Genomic DNA, 19,341 nt, shown 5'->3' on the forward strand with positions numbered 1-19,341 from the left:
TACCTCTTATGCTCACATCCAAATCATTTATATAAATGGTGAAAAGTAGAGGACCCAGCACCGATCCTTGTGGCACTCCACTGGTCACAGGCCTCCAGTCTGAAAAACAACCCTCCACCACCACCCTCTGTCTTCTATCTTTGAGCCAGTTCTGTATCCAAATGCTTAGTTCTCCCTGTGTTCCATGAGATCTAACTTTGTTAATCAGTCTCCCATCGGGAACCTTGTTGAAAGCCTTACTGAAGTCCATATAGATCACACCTACTGCTCTGCCCCCATCAATCCTCTTTGTTACTTCAAAAAACTCAGTCAATTTTGTGAGACATGATTTCCCACGCACAAAGCCATGTTGACTATCCCTAATCAGTCCTTGCCTTTCCAAATACATGTACATTCTGGCCCTCAGGATTCCCTCCAACAACTTGCCCACCACTGACGTCAGGCTCACTGGTCTATAGTTTCCTGGCCTGTCCTTACCACCCTTCTTAAACAGTGGCACCACGTTAGCGAACCTCCAGTCTTCTGGCTCCTCACCTGTGACTATCGATGATACAAATATCTCAGGAATAGGACCAGCAATCACTTCTCTAGCTTCCCACAGAGGTCTGGAGTACACTTGATCAAATCCTGGGAATTTATCCACCTTTACATGTTTCAAGACATCCAGCACTTCCTCCTCTGTAATATAGACATTTTACAAGGTGTCACCATCTATTTCCCTACAGTGTCAGTTTATAAGTGTTTTTTCAGTTTGGTTGAGTCTACCTAATTAGAAGTCCTGAATTAATTTCTTCAAACTATGTTGTTCAAATGCTTCAGCAATAACAGATACCATCAGACAGGATTAATAAACTGAGTTATTGCATAATATCATTGCCAAATGTAAGTATAATCAATTACCATCAGGTTAGACAAGATTTGGAGATGACCGTGTTGGACTGGGGTGTACAAAGTTAAAACTCTCACAACACCAGGTTATAGTCCAACAGGTTTATTTGGAAGCACTAGCTTTCAGAGCGTCGCTCCATCAGGTGGTTGTGCAGAATAAGATTGTAAGACACAGAATTTATCGCAAAAGTTTACAGTGTGATATAACTGAAATTATATATTGAAAAAGACCTGCATTGTTTGTTAAATCTCTCATCTTTTAGAATGACCATGTTCCGTTCTTTCATATGTAAATCACAAAACTTTTTTTTAAAAAGTTACATTCTCAAGTGAACTTTAACAATTGGTGTCAGTTCGGCTCAGATAATGCATAGAAGGTGTAAGCTTCCCTGTGAGGCTGTCTATGCCACAGTGGTCAGACTGATTCTAATCTAAAAAACGGATTTTTGGAATCAGTGCCAGGTTAGCAACACATTTATCTAACAACTAAGAACTATTTAAGTCACAAACGAAAGAATCTTAGAAGTTATGCTTATAAGAAATAGTAGACAGACTTCAGATTGGACATCCAGAACCCAGCATTCAAACAGGAAAATGCTTCCTTCTTTGGGAAAAAACAAATTTTCACATTTACTTGGGAGTTTTGCCAATATCTTTGAAAATTGCCAAATTCTGGACAGAAATGCCATATTATTTGTTATGACTTCAAATTTACAGAAAATCCCCCATAATTAAACAGATACCTTCTGCACTATCTATCTAGACTCAACCTGGGTCAGGACCATATTCCATCAGCCCTGAGGATTCCTACACACACACACAAACCTGACACTCTGAGCCTTTATTTAGTAGTTCCCTTCCCCTTGATAAAAATTGTTGTGAAAATTCTATTTCCTAATAATATGGAAACGGTTAATTTCATTGCTGTAGTCCATCTGTGTTAATTGCTTTAAGAAATAGACAGTGAATCCTTTTCAACTGGCTTGCCTCATCTCTTAGAATGACAGACCTCCATTCATAGGTTTATAGCTTCAAGCCCCAAAGTTCTGGAGGTGTTTTTGTCTCTCCCATTCCTATAGCCTGTTCTTCAAAGTTCTTTTTAAAAAAAAAACTACCAGTTAGTACAAGGATATTAGTAAAAAGATTGTAAGAAACACAGCCTTTTTTCAGTAACTATTGCTAATTACATTATCAATTACAGTTAAGTTGAGGCTACTACTCAATTCGAGTTTTTAATCAATATTTTTGAGGTTGTTATTGCAACCATGTAGTAGCATAAAATGGCTTCTTGAAAGAATGGTATATTAATACAGAAAATAATTGACACTTTCCCTTGTGAGACTAACATAACACATACATAACAAGTCTCTTAAAAAGACCTAGATTAACTAAATCTTAAACTAAAATCGGGAATATTTAGAGGAGTGTGGCAGATGGAACATCAAGTGGAAACACATAAAGTTGACTACTTTGGTGGGAGGAATAGAGAAACACTAAATAGTGAGAGACTGGGAAATGTTGCTATTCTGAAAGATCAGGATGTCCTTCTACACAAATTGCAATGTTACCATGAATGTGCAACAAGCCATTAGGAAGCACATTAAATATTTGCCTTACTTCAAATGAAGTTGAAATATGAGTAAGGAAGTTTTACTCACCAGGACCTTGGTGAGTCCACATCTGGAGATCTGTGCATATCTCTGGTCCCTTTACATAAGGGAGGACATACTTGTCTTTGATGGAGTACAATAAAGTTCTCAAGACTGAATCCTAAAATAAAGGGATTGTCCTTAGAGGAAAGATTGTGTTGATGTCTATACTTCCTATAGTTTTGAAGAATAAAAAGTGATACAAAGAATTATATAACAATTAAGGCGTTTTATGAGTAGATGTTGACAGGGTATTTCCCCTGGTGAGAAGGTCTGAAACTAGGGGCTGACCATTTAGGACTACAATAATAAGAAATCTCTTCCCTCAGAGTTGTGAATCTTTGAGTCTCTCCTACAGGGTGGTGGTGGTTTGAGGCCCTTAAGTGGCCATTAACCAACCACCTAAGCACCTTAATTGCTGGAGGATTAATTACCGAGGTGATCAATTACTGAGAAAGCAAATGAGCAAGTTTCCTTCCAAGGTCAACCTGTTCAATTATTTCCCCTTCTTACCTCTTCCAGGGAGGGGGAAAAAATAAGAAAACAGTTGGTTTTGAATTTTAAAATTGTTCTTTATCTATGATATCTTAAATTAGGTATATATCCTGTAATTGTCATGTTTAATTAGAACTCTTTTCCCTAACCCGTACTGGTGATAACATCACCACTGTATCGCTGACTCAGCCTATAAACAGGCATGAAGTGCCCTTCTAGTGTAGTGGTAGTCTCCATACCTCTGTACTAAAAGGCCTGAGTTTGAATCCCATCTGCTCTAAAGGTGTTGTACCGTGTTTGATTAGGTTGGTTAAAAATATCTATCCACAATCATAAGACACAATCATAAAAAATACATTTTTTTATTTTGGAAGAGTGTAACACAGAGCCTGAACATGCCAGCTGTACTTGACACTTTACACGGACAAAAAAAATGTTGAATTTACAATAGCACTATTTGCTGTATTACCAAGACCTGAAGTAATGTAATATAATTCAGAAGTACTTTCACATTATTTCCCATTTATACCGATTGCTGCATCTAGGATTGCTAAAAATGATTTTCTTGGTGATAAAAGGACTGACATTGAGTCTACTCCAGGGCGTAGGTAACAATATGAAGTACAAATCCACCTGCTGCTCCAGAATGGAAGCTCCAGGATGGAAGTTTATTGCTCTGTGCTGTTTAAATTCTGCCGGTCTTGAAAGTGATGGCATTGGCCTTGGGTCTAGCTGTTGACACCAGCTAGGTTTTGGGAATGGCTGCCAGATTGGACTTCTGACTTTGGGTGTTCTCACGAAGAAGGACTTGAGGGCAAGTCTGTGGCTGGGGATGTTGAAGCTCGGCTTGTGGAATCTAGAGGTATGCTTCTCTTGCTTTTCGTCCCATTGAAAACAACACAAATATTAAATGGAAGACTTGCTCGTTTGGGAAATTTCTGGCCCAGATCCTCTTGCTTTTTACCTTTATCTGTCATGAAAGCCACTGTGTCTTCCTACCTGAGCTGCAAAGTTAGACTTGGCATGCACACGTTCAAAATTATGAACCTTACAGCCTTGATCAAATGACCTCACCGTCTGCACATCCAGGTTAAATTTTGCAATGCTTTTATCTGCAGTTTCTGAATGGATACAAAACCTTGACGTTTGGAACTGTCCACCCACAGAATCACGAAATTATTAAGGAGGTGGATATGTGGTCCATCACTTCTGTACTGGCTCTTCAAATGAGCATCATTACAAAGTGCCATTCTACCTCCCATTCCCCTAACCCTGTATATTATTTCTGTTTGAATCATTGACTGTCTTCATGAATGCCCTTGCTCTGACCCATTAGGGACAATTTACCAACAGTCAGCACACTTTTATCCTCTGGTCCATAGTCCTGATGAGTGCAAGATGAAAAGTTTCACTGGCATCTCACTTTCCAGCAATATTCAAATACAAAACTTTTGCTTTTTGATCTTTGAAACAATATGTTCATGTTATGCAAATAAATACTTGTATCGAGTAGGAGAACTGCTTAGGTTGAATAAATCTGAGAAGTGATCCTTCATAGCACAGAGCAAAAGGTGTTACAGGTGCAGATATAAGAGAGTCCAACCATCTCCCCTTGACATTGAATGACATTACTATCACTAAATTTTCTACTATTAATATCCTGAAGGTTACCATTGGCCAGGAACTGAACTAGAAGAGCTATCGAACAATGGCAGGTCAGAGACTAAGAGGTTTATGTCCGCCCCTCCGAAGGAAAGACAAATGAAATGAGTTTAGATCTGTATCATCATTTGCAAATTTAATTAGCTTTTTTTTAATTCTAGTTATTAATTTCCCCAAAGCCTGTATATTGTCTATAAAGTGCAAATCAGGAATTTGGTGGAATACATCACACTAGTTTGGACACCAAAGATAGTCAAAAGGCTCAACACCATCTAGAACAAAGTACCATTTTATTAGCATCCCATCCACCACCTTAAGCATTCACTCCTTTCTCCACTGATGCACAGTGGCAACCAAGGTCCCTGAATGCCATCTTCAAGCCCATGACTTCTACCACCTAACAGGACAAGGACAGCAGATGCCTGAATACACTACCACCTACAAATTCTCCTCCAAGCCACACACATCGACTCGGAATTGAATTACTGTTCCTTCAATCTCACTGGATCAAAACTCTGGAAATCCTTCCCAACAGCACTGAGAGTGTACCTACACCCCCAACGGATGAGGCTCACCATCACCACCACCTCACAGAAAATGAGGGATGGGCAATAAACACTGGCCTAGTCAGCAATGGCCACGTCTGACGAACAACTGAAAATTAAAGTTTATTCTCCCATTCACTCCAGAGAGAATGTGAATGTGAAAGCCCACAATTCACAAGGGATAGAAGTGAAATGTGCAGTAATGCAATGTTGCATTTAGTGTGAATAATGTTTGTGCTTTTGTGTGTAACAAAATAATTCCTGCATGTGAAAACTAAAATGATTTTTCTAGTGATAGTGACTAGATACACACACAATGTGCTATAACTGAAGAAATGGGTAAGTGAAGATTCAAGAGTTTATTGCTGTGTAGGAAATATATTCTGCATTACACCAGGAGAGGGCAGTAGCATTCAATTTTTATTATTTCTATGAACAAAATCTTAGTCTAGGAAAACTATATTTCATTAAGATCCAATAGTAGCAAATAAAGATACTTTAGAAAATTGACGACTGGCTCCTAGGCCAGAGAACATGGTGCATATTGGAAAGGACTAACGATTAGCAAAGTTCTTTGCATAAGATGTCACATAAAGTGAGCAAGTGCAAACAATTAAAATAATGTATACCATCCAGTTATAAGGGAAGTATGGCTTTCTCCCCTCATTCAGCAAATTCTTAAATTGTTTATTTCCTGATAAGTAAGTTATTCTTGTGCTTAGACATACTTGAATGATCTGAAGTCATAGGTAGAAGAAAATTAGTTCAGCGTATAATGTGGGTGTCCCCATATGAAATGGATTATAACACACAAGAGAACATGTTTTTAGCATGATTTAGTCTGGATTTAGATGTGCTGGATTCTATATTGCACAAAGTATTCTCTTCAGAAAAATTGTCCTTCCCAAATATTATTCTTTATTTGGAAACAACTATAAGTGAGAGGTACTTTTGTTTTAAATTACTGAACCAGTTATTTGGATCAACAGTTAACACCTCTTGCTTTATGAGGACAATATCTATTTCTCAAGCTTCACATTGTGTCTCTTTTAAAGAGAAGACCTTTTTATTAAAGAATGTTTGTTTTTTCAATTACTGATATAATTTAATGCAATGTTATATTTTTCACACCATTAAACAACATCAGTTAGACTAATGCTATTCTCATTTTAACAGAATACCATGCTGCCATTTTGCACTTGAAACGAGATCACAAGACAGAAACAGAAAATTTGCAGGTAAGAATCTCTAAGTAGAAGCAGAATCTCTCTCATTACTGACAAGGACTAATCCATTTTTAAAAATGTGTTAGGGAGAATCCTTCCACATTTGTGAAGTAATAAATGGAGTAAAATCCAACTTCAGCAGTGGAAAGGGGGAGCCAAATGCTCATTTGTGGAGTGGCCACCCTTCACACATACCAGTTTAGTTTACCTTACTGTCTTTTCCATTGAAGTCAATAAATAGGAAAAATAGCTGGAAATGAAAGTCGTCTTGTAAGCCTACTGAAGTTGAACTCTTCCCCCTCAATAATTCAACTTAAATGACTTACTACTGGTATAAAAATAGTTATTTAATAAACTGCTGTGATATTCTCTTTTTTATCTTTCTAAAAATGAATATCTGATTTCACAGTACATATTTTGGACAAATCCTCAAGCTGAATATTTTAAGATTAATTACTTTACAGTGCCATAGTAATATGAGTAGAGCTCAGGAATTGGAAGGTTGTAATCACAATGCTGGGATTGTACTACAGACCTCCCAGCTGTCAGCGGTAGATAGGGTAGGAGATGTGTAGTCCGATTCTAGAAAGATGCAAAAATGAAAAGGTTGTTGTGATGGATGATTTTAACTTCCCCATATTGACTGGGACTCACTTAGTGCCAGGTTTTGGATGGGGTACAATTTGTTAAGTGTGAACAGGAGAGTTTTTAGAAATAGTATGTGGATGGTCCAACAGGGCAGTGGTCTACATTGGACCTGGTATTCGGAAAGGAGTCTGGCCAGGTCATCAAAGTTTCCGTGGGGTAGCCTTTTAGGAATAGTGACCATAATTCCATATGTTTTTGGATACTTATGGATATGGACAAGAGTAGACCTCAAATGAAGGTGTTAAACTGGGGAAAGGCCAACTATAATCAAATGAGGCAAGAGTTGGAGAATGTGGAATGGGAGTGGCTGTTTGAGGGTAAATCTACATCTGACATGTGGGAGTCTTTTAAAGGCCAGTTGATTACAGTGCAGGACAGACATGTTCCTGTGAAAATGAAGGACAGGAAATGTCAGGATTCAGGAATCTTGGATGAGGGGAAAGTTATCAGCTTAGTCAAAAAAGGAAGCATATCTAAACTCTTGGCAACTAAAGACAGATAATGTCCTTGAGGAATAAAGAGAAAGTAGGAAGAAGCTTAAACAGGGAGTTAGGAGGGGATAAAAGGAACTATGATATTTCCTTGGCCAAGAGGGTTAGAGAAAATCCCAAAGCATTTTGATATATTTTGTATATACGCGGCTGGTACAATTGCAACATTTAAGAGGCATTTGGATGGGTATAATGAGTAGGAAGGGTTTGGAGGGATACGGGCTGGGTGCTGGCAGGTGGGACTAGATTGGGTTGGGATATCTGGTCGGCATGGATGAGTTGGACCGAAGGTTCGGTTTCCGTGCTGTACATTTCTATGATTATATCAACATCAAAAAGGATGAACGCAGTTGACTCTTAATACAAAATGAGGTGTTACATAGTAAACGCCAAAGTTACTTCTTTAAAAAAAAGAAGTGTTAAAAGCAACAGTTCTATCAGGTACAGTTATGAAATTATACTAAAGTAGGCCTGCATCAGGTACTGCTACACTTGAAGACAGTAATAGTTCTGATACAGGTGAATAGTTGTGTGTGGGGCCAGGTTCAACAATACATACTTGGAATGAGCTGCCAGAGGATGTGGTGGCGGCTGGTACAATTGCAACATTTAAGAGGCATTTGGATGGGTATAATGAGTAGGAAGGGTTTGGAGGGATACGGGCTGGGTGCTGGCAGGTGGGACTAGATTGGGTTGGGATATCTGGTCGGCATGGATGAGTTGGACCGAAGGTTCGGTTTCCGTGCTGTACATTTCTATGATTATATCAACATCAAAAAGGATGAACGCAGTTGACTCTTAATACAAAATGAGGTGTTACATAGTAAACGCCAAAGTTACTTCTTTAAAAAAAAGAAGTGTTAAAAGCAACAGTTCTATCAGGTACAGTTATGAAATTATACTAAAGTAGGCCTGCATCAGGTACTGCTACACTTGAAGACAGTAATAGTTCTGATACAGGTGAATAGTTGTGTGTGGGGCCAGGTTCAACAATACATACTTGGAATGAGCTGCCAGAGGATGTGGTGGCGGCTGGTACAATTGCAACATTTAAGAGGCATTTGGATGGGTATAATGAGTAGGAAGGGTTTGGAGGGATACGGGCTGGGTGCTGGCAGGTGGGACTAGATTGGGTTGGGATATCTGGTCGGCATGGATGAGTTGGACCGAAGGTTCGGTTTCCGTGCTGTACATTTCTATGATTATATCAACATCAAAAAGGATGAACGCAGTTGACTCTTAATACAAAATGAGGTGTTACATAGTAAACGCCAAAGTTACTTCTTTAAAAAAAAGAAGTGTTAAAAGCAACAGTTCTATCAGGTACAGTTATGAAATTATACTAAAGTAGGCCTGCATCAGGTACTGCTACACTTGAAGACAGTAATAGTTCTGATACAGGTGAACAGTTGTGTGTGGGGCCAGGTTCAACAATACATACTTGGAATGAGCTGCCAGAGGATGTGGTGGAAGCTGGTATAATTGCAACATTTAAAAGGCATTTGGATGGGTATATGAATAGGAAGGGTTTGGAGGGATATGGGCAGGTGCTGGCAGGTGGGACTAGATTGGGTTGGGATATCTGGTCGGCATGGACGTGTTGGACCGAAGGGTCTGTTTCCATGCTGTACATCTCTATGACTCTCTGACTCTGAGAAGGGAAACATATAAAATGCAAGTAATTACAGACCAGCAAGCCTGACATCCGAGGTGGGAAAGCTGTTGGATAAGAAATTGAGAGATAGAATTTATTCACATTTGGAAGCAAACAGACTTGTTCAGTAATAGGCAGCATGGGTTTGTGCAGGGAAGGTCATGTCTCAACAACTTGTTTGAGTTTTTTGATGAGGTGACAAGAATGATTGAGTGAAGGGCAGTTGAAATTTGTTTTACAAGGACTTTTGTAAGGCATTTGAAAAGTTAAGCTGGTACAAAAGGCAGAGTCTCCTGGGATCTGGAGTGAGCTGGCTGGATACAAAACTGGCTTGGTCATAGAAGATGGAGTAGCATTGGAAGGGTAGTTTTCAGAATGGAGATCAGTAACTAATGTGCTCCGCAGGGATCAGTGCTTTGTTGTTTGTAATGTATGTACATATAAAATTGATTTGGAGGAAAAGGTAGGTGGTCTGATTAGTAAGTTTCCGGATGACACCAAAATTGGCGGAGTTGCAGATCGTGAGAAGGATTGTAAAAGGATATAGTGGAATATATATAGATTGCAGACTCGGGCAGAGAAATGGCAGATGGTGTTTAATGTGGACAAATGCGAGGTGATGCATTTTGGAAGATGAAATTCAGGTGCAAATTATACAATAAATAGCAGAACCTTTAGGAGCATTAACATACAGAGAGATCTGAGCATGCAGGTCCACGGATCCCTGAAAGTGATGACACAGGTGGATAAGATGGCCAAGAAGACATGCATCACACTTGGCTTCATCAACCAGGGTATTGAGTAGAAAAGTTGGCAAGTTATTTTACAGCTGTACAAAAAGTTAGGGTTCGGCCACGTTTGGAATATTGCGTGCAGTTCTGATTGCCACACTTACCAGAGGATATGGATGCTTTGGAGCAGGTGCCTGGTCTGGAGGATTTTATTTATGAGGAGAGGTTGGACAAACCTGGATTTTTTTTAACTGGAAAAATGAAGGCTGAAGGATGATCTGGTAGACAGCTACAAAATTATGAGAGGCATAGATAGGTTGGATAGTCACAGGTTTTTTTTTACCCAGGTTGGAAAGGTCAGCGACAAGAGGACACAGGTTAAAGGTGAGAGGGGAAAGGTTTAGGGGAGAAATGTGGGGAAAATCTTTCTCCCACAGGATGATGGGTGCACTGCCAGTGGAGGTAGGCATGTTAGCACTGTTTAAAACATATGTCATTAGGTACATGAACAGGGGGTGAAGAGAGGGATAGAAACCACACATGCGCATCAGTAGCGTGTCTCAATAAGGAATAGAAAATCAACACAGCATAAGTGGGCTGAGGGGTCGGTTTCTATGCTGCATTGCATAGTATCGATACTATTTCAACTACAAAAGCATTAATTCTAAAAAGTAATATATTATGAAATGGCAAATACTCTCTGAAGAAAGTATGAGTTAATCTTGTGTTTTTGCTACAAATGTGCATTTGTAGTTTTGGCATTGTACATTATACAAAGCTGTGTTAATTTATGATTACAAAATATTTCCACTATACTTTTGAAAAATAAAATATTATTGGAACTCGTTACGAAAGACTTGTGGTTGTACAGTTGCTTCATCAAAATTTGTTTTTCTAAGTATTTAGTCAGTACTTAAATGGCTTATGAAGAAATAACAATACATCCGTTGCAAAAAATTATAAACATTTGCTCAGTGTATGAAGCAACTAATTCTCTCCTGATGAGAGTGTGTGGAATTCTGCTTGTTAAATTTGTTTGATGTGTTTTGAAGTAATATTGCTTTGAGTGAAATAAAATACCAAAACAGAATAAATTGTGACACCTGTAAGATAGCTTGAATTTCCCATCCATCTCTTACAGGTTTTCATACTAGATGGAAAGAAGAGTCTAACATTTTACAATCTGAATGACCAGAAATAGTTAAATAGTTAATTTCAGTCAGTTATTAGGAAGCGTACTGACATGCTTGAGAACTACGAACTGATTGAGTCTTCCATCCGTGCATTAGAAGTATGTGTGGGGGATTTATGTCTTGACACTGTCAATTAGAATCATGCAACTGTCCCTGAACATAATCTTGTCACCACATTAAACTACAATACTGTCAAGATATCAGTTAACTACTTTTTATGTGCATTTTGAAGTCTGCCCCCACATCCATTTGTGTCTTGCAACCATTTTTCTGTCACCTTAATAATTTAGTAAAAGCATTGTGGAAGATTATTTTTGGGTGTCTGGCTTATATTAGTCTGCACTGAATTTGGAAGCATGCTATGAGTGATAATTGACTTATTACAATTAGCTTTGTACAAAAATTGGATTTCTGACTAGTGACTGTCCATGAATGGCAGACTTAGTTTACCTTTGAAAACTCACCTTATTCTAAAAATGCTGGAAAAATGATTAAAAACAAACATAATGCCATATATTCTCTAACAAACTGATCTCTTGGTGACATTGAAGTCAAACAACTGGTTTAATAACTTGTTTCCACTAATTAGGTAATGGCTCAGTTTTTCTGCAGTCAGAGTAATAGTGAGATTATAAAGTGCTCACTGCTTTTATACAGAAAATTGAATAGCATCTTTAGCAACAGGACAATCTCATTTAGATGAGTGAATTAGTAAGGTTAAGCCTAATATTCTCAGCTCCATCTCAAATGTTGTCAAGAAATTTGGTATTGATATCCATGAAATGTCTGTGTGAGCTTATGGTATTTACTTCTAGGTACTGAGTGAATACATTAGAACATATCAGGACTTATCCATTGAAGTAATAAACATGAAATAATATTTGAAGGCACGATAAGTCAGAATTGTAGCCAAACTAATTCTCTGGCTTGTTAATCAATTCCACACCAATTGGAGAAAATGAAATCAAGACGCATATGTGTAATTCCTTTGTGGATAAAGTTTATTGACTTCCTCAGTCTTATCAAGTGTCTCATTCCTGACCTGATGCTTCCTATAAATAAATGCCCCAACTAATAGCCACCATCTGTTTCTTTTAAATCTTAAACAAAGGCATTAACAAACTTAATGTGATTAAACCGATTTCAATAGATTTCCATCTTTCCATTAAATTGAAAAATTGCTAAACTTTTCAAAACTAAAATCAGTATATTTTTCCTCTTTGTACATTGTAATACCACCAACCATTAACAGATCCTATATTTCAGATTATATAATAAAAATATTCACATGTAAACACTATTGCAAAGCCAGTAAACAAAAATGTTATCCATATTCTTGTAACACAATACTTCATGTTGTCATTTCCATATTCCATGTTCTTGTCATAACACAAGATGTCCCTTTTTGAGGACATCTACTAATTTTTAATGGCAAACAATTCTCTTAGTAAAATACTCTGACAATCAGTGCCTTGAGTCAACCCATTTTATTTTAGCAGTCTCTTGACTTTACAACATTAACTTCACATTAGCACGGTCAATTCTCATAACTATTGCTCCAGAGGAAATGGTTACCCACCTAACATTTTGAGATAACGTTTTTCTCAGATTGCCCCTCATATTTCCTTCATAAAACTAGATATGGGTACCTTCATATCTATTGCTTCTACAGAATCCCTACAGTGTAGGAAGAGACCATTTGGCTCAACATGTCCACACCGACCCTCTGAAAAGTAACCCACCCAGACTCCTACACTATTACTCTACCGCTACCCCGACTAATGCACCTAATCTTACACATCCCTGGACACTATGGGCATTTTAGCATAGCCAATTCACCTAACCTGCTCACTTTTGGATAGTAGGAGGAAACCGGAGCACCTAGAGGAAACCCATGCAAACTGAGAGAATGCACAAACTCCACACAGACAATTGCCCAAGGGCTGGAATCGAACGCACATTTCTGGCACTACGATGCAGCAGTGCTAGCAACTGAGCCACTGTGCCACCCCGTTAGAGCATATTCTACTCATGCCAGTGTTTCAGAAGCTATTGTGCTTTTAACTATCCTTTTTTATTTTCTCCGCTTCCCATAATAGACAACATTTCTTGTTCTTTCCTAACAAGTATATAATGAGCTCTGCCATTTTAGAACATCAATTGAGGATTGCTAAAAAATATCTTCAAATCTTTTGGATTAGCTAAGGCTGGAAACTTTTGTGCAGTTTCTCTGAATTTAATTTTTAAAATGTTTTTCTTGTTTTTGGAGTCTCATCAACTGCAGCATGTCTTAACTTGTACTCCATTTCAGTAGGTCAAAACTAGCATCATCCAGTCTAGTCTGTGAGTGCAGCAAGTATAACTGACCATTAGACTTCTCAACTCATTTATTTCAATCTTGAATGGGTGATCCTGTACATATGAGGACCAGGCCCTATCCACTGGATACAATTGACTTGTTCTAAATAAGACTGGATTGAAGATCACTACCAAATTATTCTGCTTCATTTCTATTCTTGTGTATTTAATGATCCCTGAAGTTTCACTAGCGATGTTAAACTCCTATTTTACGTTGTTTATCGTGTGCTGTTGATTCCTGTTGAGTCCCTCTCTCACTGCACACCCCAGGTACCTATCACATTTCCAACGCCCCTCCTCCAAGTCCCTCCTCCCTACCTTTTATCTTCTCCTGCTGAACACTCTCTGCTCATTCCTGAAGAAGGGCCTGTGCCCGAAACGTCGAATCTCCTGTTCCCTGGATGCTGCCTGACCTGCTGTGCTGTTCCAGCAATAAAGTTTCAACTCCTGTACAACATACCCATTAAAAAAATTAGCACTGTTTATCCTTGTGATACCAATAAAATCTTGCTAGATCTATTTTTAGTTGAATATACCCCACTTTCAATGAGATGGACTTAACTGAGAAATACTACACTGTTGATGCAATATGTAACTATAAACACGCTTATTTAATTTATACAGTTTCCCTTCTAATTCATCAGCTTCTTTTGATGGTTTTAAAAAGACTTCCATTTGACTTTATCCCCTTGTAAAAATGCAGCCCTTTTGTCAATAGATTTAGTTTCTCAGAAATATATGGCTATAAGAGATAAAATAAATATTCATGCTCACTTTTCCTACTGTAGGGAATTAACCCTCACCTGTGTAAGACTGGCTATCCCCGATTTGCTACATCGTGTAAATACCAAATACATTTTGTTTAGTATCTTCTCTCACCTTATCTTCTAATTTGTTGGTAGCCACTATAAGTTATTGATCATAAGAATTTATGCTTCCTGTTATATCCCTGACTTGTTTTATGATCCTTATTCTTGTCAATGTTTGACTTCTACTCATTCTGCCAACTTCATCTGAAAGTTATGTCTCACTGGATAGCACACTGGAAATTGAGCCCCACAAATCCTGGAACTGTTACAAAAGTTAAAGATTTTTCAAAACACACAAAGATCCCAATTTATCTGACTTTCAGATCAGGTTGATTAACAAAAACAGACCAGGTTTCTGTACTGAATGCAAATCACTATTCTGTAATTAGACTGTAGCTACAATTAAACAAATATAACTTGTTAACATTAAACGCTACTAATTAAAACTCCAATCGCCCTCTCTCTAGTCTCCTTATATACACATTACCTCACATACATACAGGGTAAAATAGATTATGAGCAAAGGTTGGAAAACGAAAAGAGAGTTCATTAGTTTTTGTTCCGAGGTACAGATGGTGAAATGATCGTAATGAGTCTTCTGCTGGCCAGTACATTGCTTCAGTCATTTTTCTCCAGATGCTTCCACTGGTTAGTAAGAAGCACAAGGTAGATTTTTAAAATGTCTCTGGCTTAGAGGTTAGAAGTTGTACTTGTATCAACTTTTGCAGGAAAGATAGACTATTATGTTCCGGTTTAAAGTTAGCTTTGACTGCGGAAAACAGGAGGACTGCCCCTGAGCTGCGGCAGAACTGAACTTGCTCCAAACTATTCAATTACCTGGGAACTAATCTCACAAATGTTGGCAGGCAGAAGAACTCTGTCATTAATAATGATAACTAGTCCATAGATCAATAAACTTCTTAGATTGCAAGTCAGATGGCATCTGTACATTCCTCAAATCAATATAGTCTGCAACTCAATCTTCTATTACTGCTTGTTCAAACACCCACTCTTTCAAACACTGAGATTTAAAATTGTTCTTTCCTATTTCAATCCACAATTTTTGAAACCACAGAAATAAAAATATACGGTCCTTACATGCTACGAGATTGGGGTTTCTTTCACCAGTCTGTGACCTTTATGGTAGGACTATGCTCACTTCAGATCTTGCACTTTTTTTTTCCTAGCCTTCCACATCTTGACCTCATTTCCAGTCTATGGGTCTTAACCTCTGTCACTTATCTTGTACATTTAACCAAAGGTTGTACTTGAACCATAGAAACCCTACAGTGCGGAAACAGGCCCTTCAGCCCATCGAGTCCTCACAGACCCTCTGAAGAGTAACCCACCAGGCCCTTTGCTCTACCCTAATACTCTACATTTACCCCGACTAATGCACCTAACCTACACATCCCTGAACACTATGGGCAATTTTTTATGGCCAATTTACCTAACCTGCACATGTTTGAATTGTAGGAGGAAACCGGAGCACCTGGAAGAAACCCATGCAGACACTGAGACAATATGCAAACTCAACATAGACAGTTGGCTAAGGCTGGAATTGAACCCAAGTCCTAGCACTGTGAGTCAGCAGTGCTAACCACTTGCCACCGTGCCACCCCACTTGCTAGTGGTTTTCTCTGTTGTCTCTGTACTGTGCCCAGACTGTGGACATTACCCTAAATTGTTTCAGATGGAATACCCCAAATCAATAAGCTCCGAGATGAGGAGGGGTGAACTGGTTCCCCTTCTATATTCACCAGGCCTTTAGATTGGTCAAAAAAGGTTTAATTTAAAAACATATTCCTTCCCTTTTGGATAGCTTTTGTCTGCACTCAAATGAACTTGTTTCCAAAGGAACTAATTTAAGCAGGCTTTTTAGAGCTAACAAACATTGATTTTTTTAAAAAAAATTACTAAATGGGTTTCCAATCCCCCTTCAACACACATCCACAAAGATTGGCAATAAGAGGTGAGTCTAAAATAGTAAGAGTTTTTTTTTAACAAAGTAGAAATCAATCTCTGAATTGTTTGTGAAGACCAGACACTGGAAGATTGTGGTTTTTGCAGTGGAAGTTACCAGTATCATTAATGCTCTAGTTGAAAAGTCAGTCTCAAGATTCTTAGTTTTGCCCAGTTGATTGAGATTCTGTTACTCTGATTCTTTTCAACTATTACTGAATTTCAACTTTTGGGCTGACAGCAATCCCTTTTATTGCTTTTTTTTCTTTTTGTTTGGCTTGCTAGCTAGCTGACTTCAAGTGCTTGAAGTAAGAGAGAGTCACTTTCCCTAGTCACAGTGGTAACATATATGGTTATTGGAAGACCTGCTCCAATTCAACCCATTTTGCAATTTATTTGGAATGTATTAGGAAGTTTATGCAAAACTCCCTGGGAAGGTAGATGGCTGGGGATACCCTGGCATGTAATTGAACTCCCCAGTCTTCAAAGTCTGTCCACCATCTACATGGCACAATTTAGGAATGTGACACTGTACATCTTACATATGACCTCTACCACCTAGCAGGATGGGAACAGCATTACCTTCAAGTTCCTTCCAAGCCACATAACATTTTAACTTGGAACTATGACCATTGTTGGTTCAGAATCTTGGAACTACCTCCACAGCTATACTTCGGATGTTCCTACATGACATGCACTGCAGCAGTTCAAGAAGGCAGCCCACTTCTTAGAGCATAAGAAGTTTAGCAATAACCATTGACCTCGTCAGTGCTGCCCACATTCCATGACCAAATACTTTGGGTTTATTCTCCTCTGGAAGTTGAATGGCATATCCATGGATTTCCTGAACTTCCTCATTAAAAGCTAGGTGAGAAAGCATTAAAGCAGTTGAATGAACACATGCAACATGCCTCACATTAAAAAGCTCTGAAGGCTGCTTTCTTTATCTGCTAGCTAGTTTACACAGAACAGATAGCATTATGGCTGGCTTAGAGTAGGAGGGTCTGAGTAGTTCTAGTTCTAGATAATCTGTAAGATGAAGCAACCCTGTCAAGAATCCTAAGAATCTTGTGCTTCATTAGGTCACCTATCATTATTTTAAACATCAGTAAGTACAAGCCCAACATATACAACCTCTCCTCATACCTCGGATGAACCTACTGAACCATCTCTGACTTGCTTCCAATACCAGTCTGTCCTGCCTGTGGCATAAAGTCCAGAACAGTTCACAGTATTCCGGGTGTGGTCTGAGTAATGCCTTACATTGGACATTAAATGGGGAAATCCATCAGCTGGCCTGTACTGCAAAGTGACATTTATGCAGATGCATACAAGCTTCCAGTACAGCTATGATGATGCATTTTTCCCCAACAGCAGCTCAAGTTCCTTGAGATGGGGGAGATGATAGCATATGAGTAATGTCACTGAGTGGGTAATTTCACTGAATGGGTAATGCAGAGGTTCAGGCGAAAGCTCTGGCTTCAAATGTCATGACAGCAACTGGTGCAATTGAGCTTGAGATTCTGCCTGGTTTGAAGTTGTCATAGTCTTGTCTCTTGACAGTCATCCCTCAAACCTGCTCGTAGCACTAGTGGTGTTGTTTAAAAATTCTTTCACAGACTTGGCTGTTGCTGGATTTGTTGCCCAGCCTTTAATAAAGGCAGAGTTGTTTGCCAGACCATTTCGAAAACATTTATTCATAGGAAGTGGGCATCTCTGGCTTGCACCACAACCCTTGTGGGCAGTCAGGAGTCAACCACATTGTTGTGGATGTTGAATCGAATGTTGGCCAGACCAGATAAGGTCAGCAGATCTCTTTGCTTAAAGGACATTAGGGGACCAGATGGTTTTGTTTTATTACAACAAACTGCAGTGGATACACAGTCACCATTAGGCTGTGTTTTTACATCAGGTAATTTCTTTTACTGATGAGATTCAAAACCAGGTCCCCAGATTATTAGAATGTAGGATTACTAGTCCAGTGAAATTACCTCTGTTTCACCATCTCCCCAAAAAGCAGTTAAAATTCAACAATGTTACGGTTGATCTAGAGTTGCATGTCGGTCAGACTAAGTAAGGAAAGCAGATTTCTTAATATTTGTGAACCAGGTGGGTTACAGTCAGCATTATTGATATTAGTTTTCAATTCCAGATTTTAAAAAAATCTAATTCAGTAATATTTAAATTCAATTGCACCATCTGCTGTGGTGGGGTTTGAACCCAAAATATTAGCCTGGATCTAATACTCCACAGACAGTTTCATTGTCAGCGTGACCATGGACCTGGGAACAGTCAGGGTTATTGTAGTTGTTGCTTCAGTGAAAGGAAGGTGCAGAGAAATGGAGGAGTGAAGATGCATCAGTCATTCCAAGACCAGCAGTCTGCTGAATGACCTTCGCAAGAAGTTGTTCCAGCTGACGGACGCCTCAAGATGCACAAGATGGGTAAAGTCTATCATGCTCTGCAGCAATTCTTCCAGATGAGCAAAGCACACTTCTTCCTATATTCTCTTCTGCACCGAGCTGTGAGTGAGTGTCATGTGTTGGATTCAGTGCTTTTGTCAAAGGTAAACTGGTGGTGAGGTCAGATGGGAAGGGGAGGCATGAAAATTGCATAAGGACGAGGGTGAGTAGAAGTGGAGATTGATTGATAGATGAGAATGTGAGGCCATTCTGTACAGAGAAGGAGAGAATGGATATGGTTGAACAATATCTGAGTGTTTAGAATGAGGCGATGAACGGCTTGATACAGCAGAGTGAGGAGATGGACTGACACACACAACAGCAGATTTTTGAGTGTAATCTTTCTACTCTCAATCTGAAAGGATACCATTGGGCTTCTGCTCCTAACCTAACGTCAGAAGTCGGAATGGGAGAAATCATTTTTAACTTGCTCCACTAGATCAAGACTGACCTCATACCTCAATGCCATTTCCCAACACTATTCCCACATCTCTTGAGTAATGGTAACTATTAAGCCTATCATGAAGTCTTCTAAAAATCTATCTCATTAACTCATTTCCTTTAGGAA

The 19,341-nt window shown here is 38.8% G+C and overlaps 1 protein-coding gene across 5 annotated transcripts in view; it reads left to right on the plus strand.

Moving 5' to 3' along the window:
* The window catches only part of fmn1 (formin 1), a 367,109-nt gene that overhangs the window by 66,673 nt on the left and 281,095 nt on the right, over nt 1-19,341 (plus strand). For all 5 annotated transcript variants that reach the window (XM_043697987.1, XM_043697990.1, XM_043697988.1 and 2 more), the window contains one exon: nt 6,416-6,477. In XM_043697987.1, the coding sequence (XP_043553922.1) occupies nt 6,416-6,477 (62 nt within the window). The remainder of the gene's footprint in view (nt 1-6,415; nt 6,478-19,341) is intronic.

The sequence above is a fragment of the Chiloscyllium plagiosum genome, chromosome 10, assembly GCF_004010195.1.
Source record: "Chiloscyllium plagiosum isolate BGI_BamShark_2017 chromosome 10, ASM401019v2, whole genome shotgun sequence".
In the NCBI taxonomy this organism is placed as follows: Eukaryota; Metazoa; Chordata; class Chondrichthyes; order Orectolobiformes; family Hemiscylliidae; genus Chiloscyllium; species Chiloscyllium plagiosum.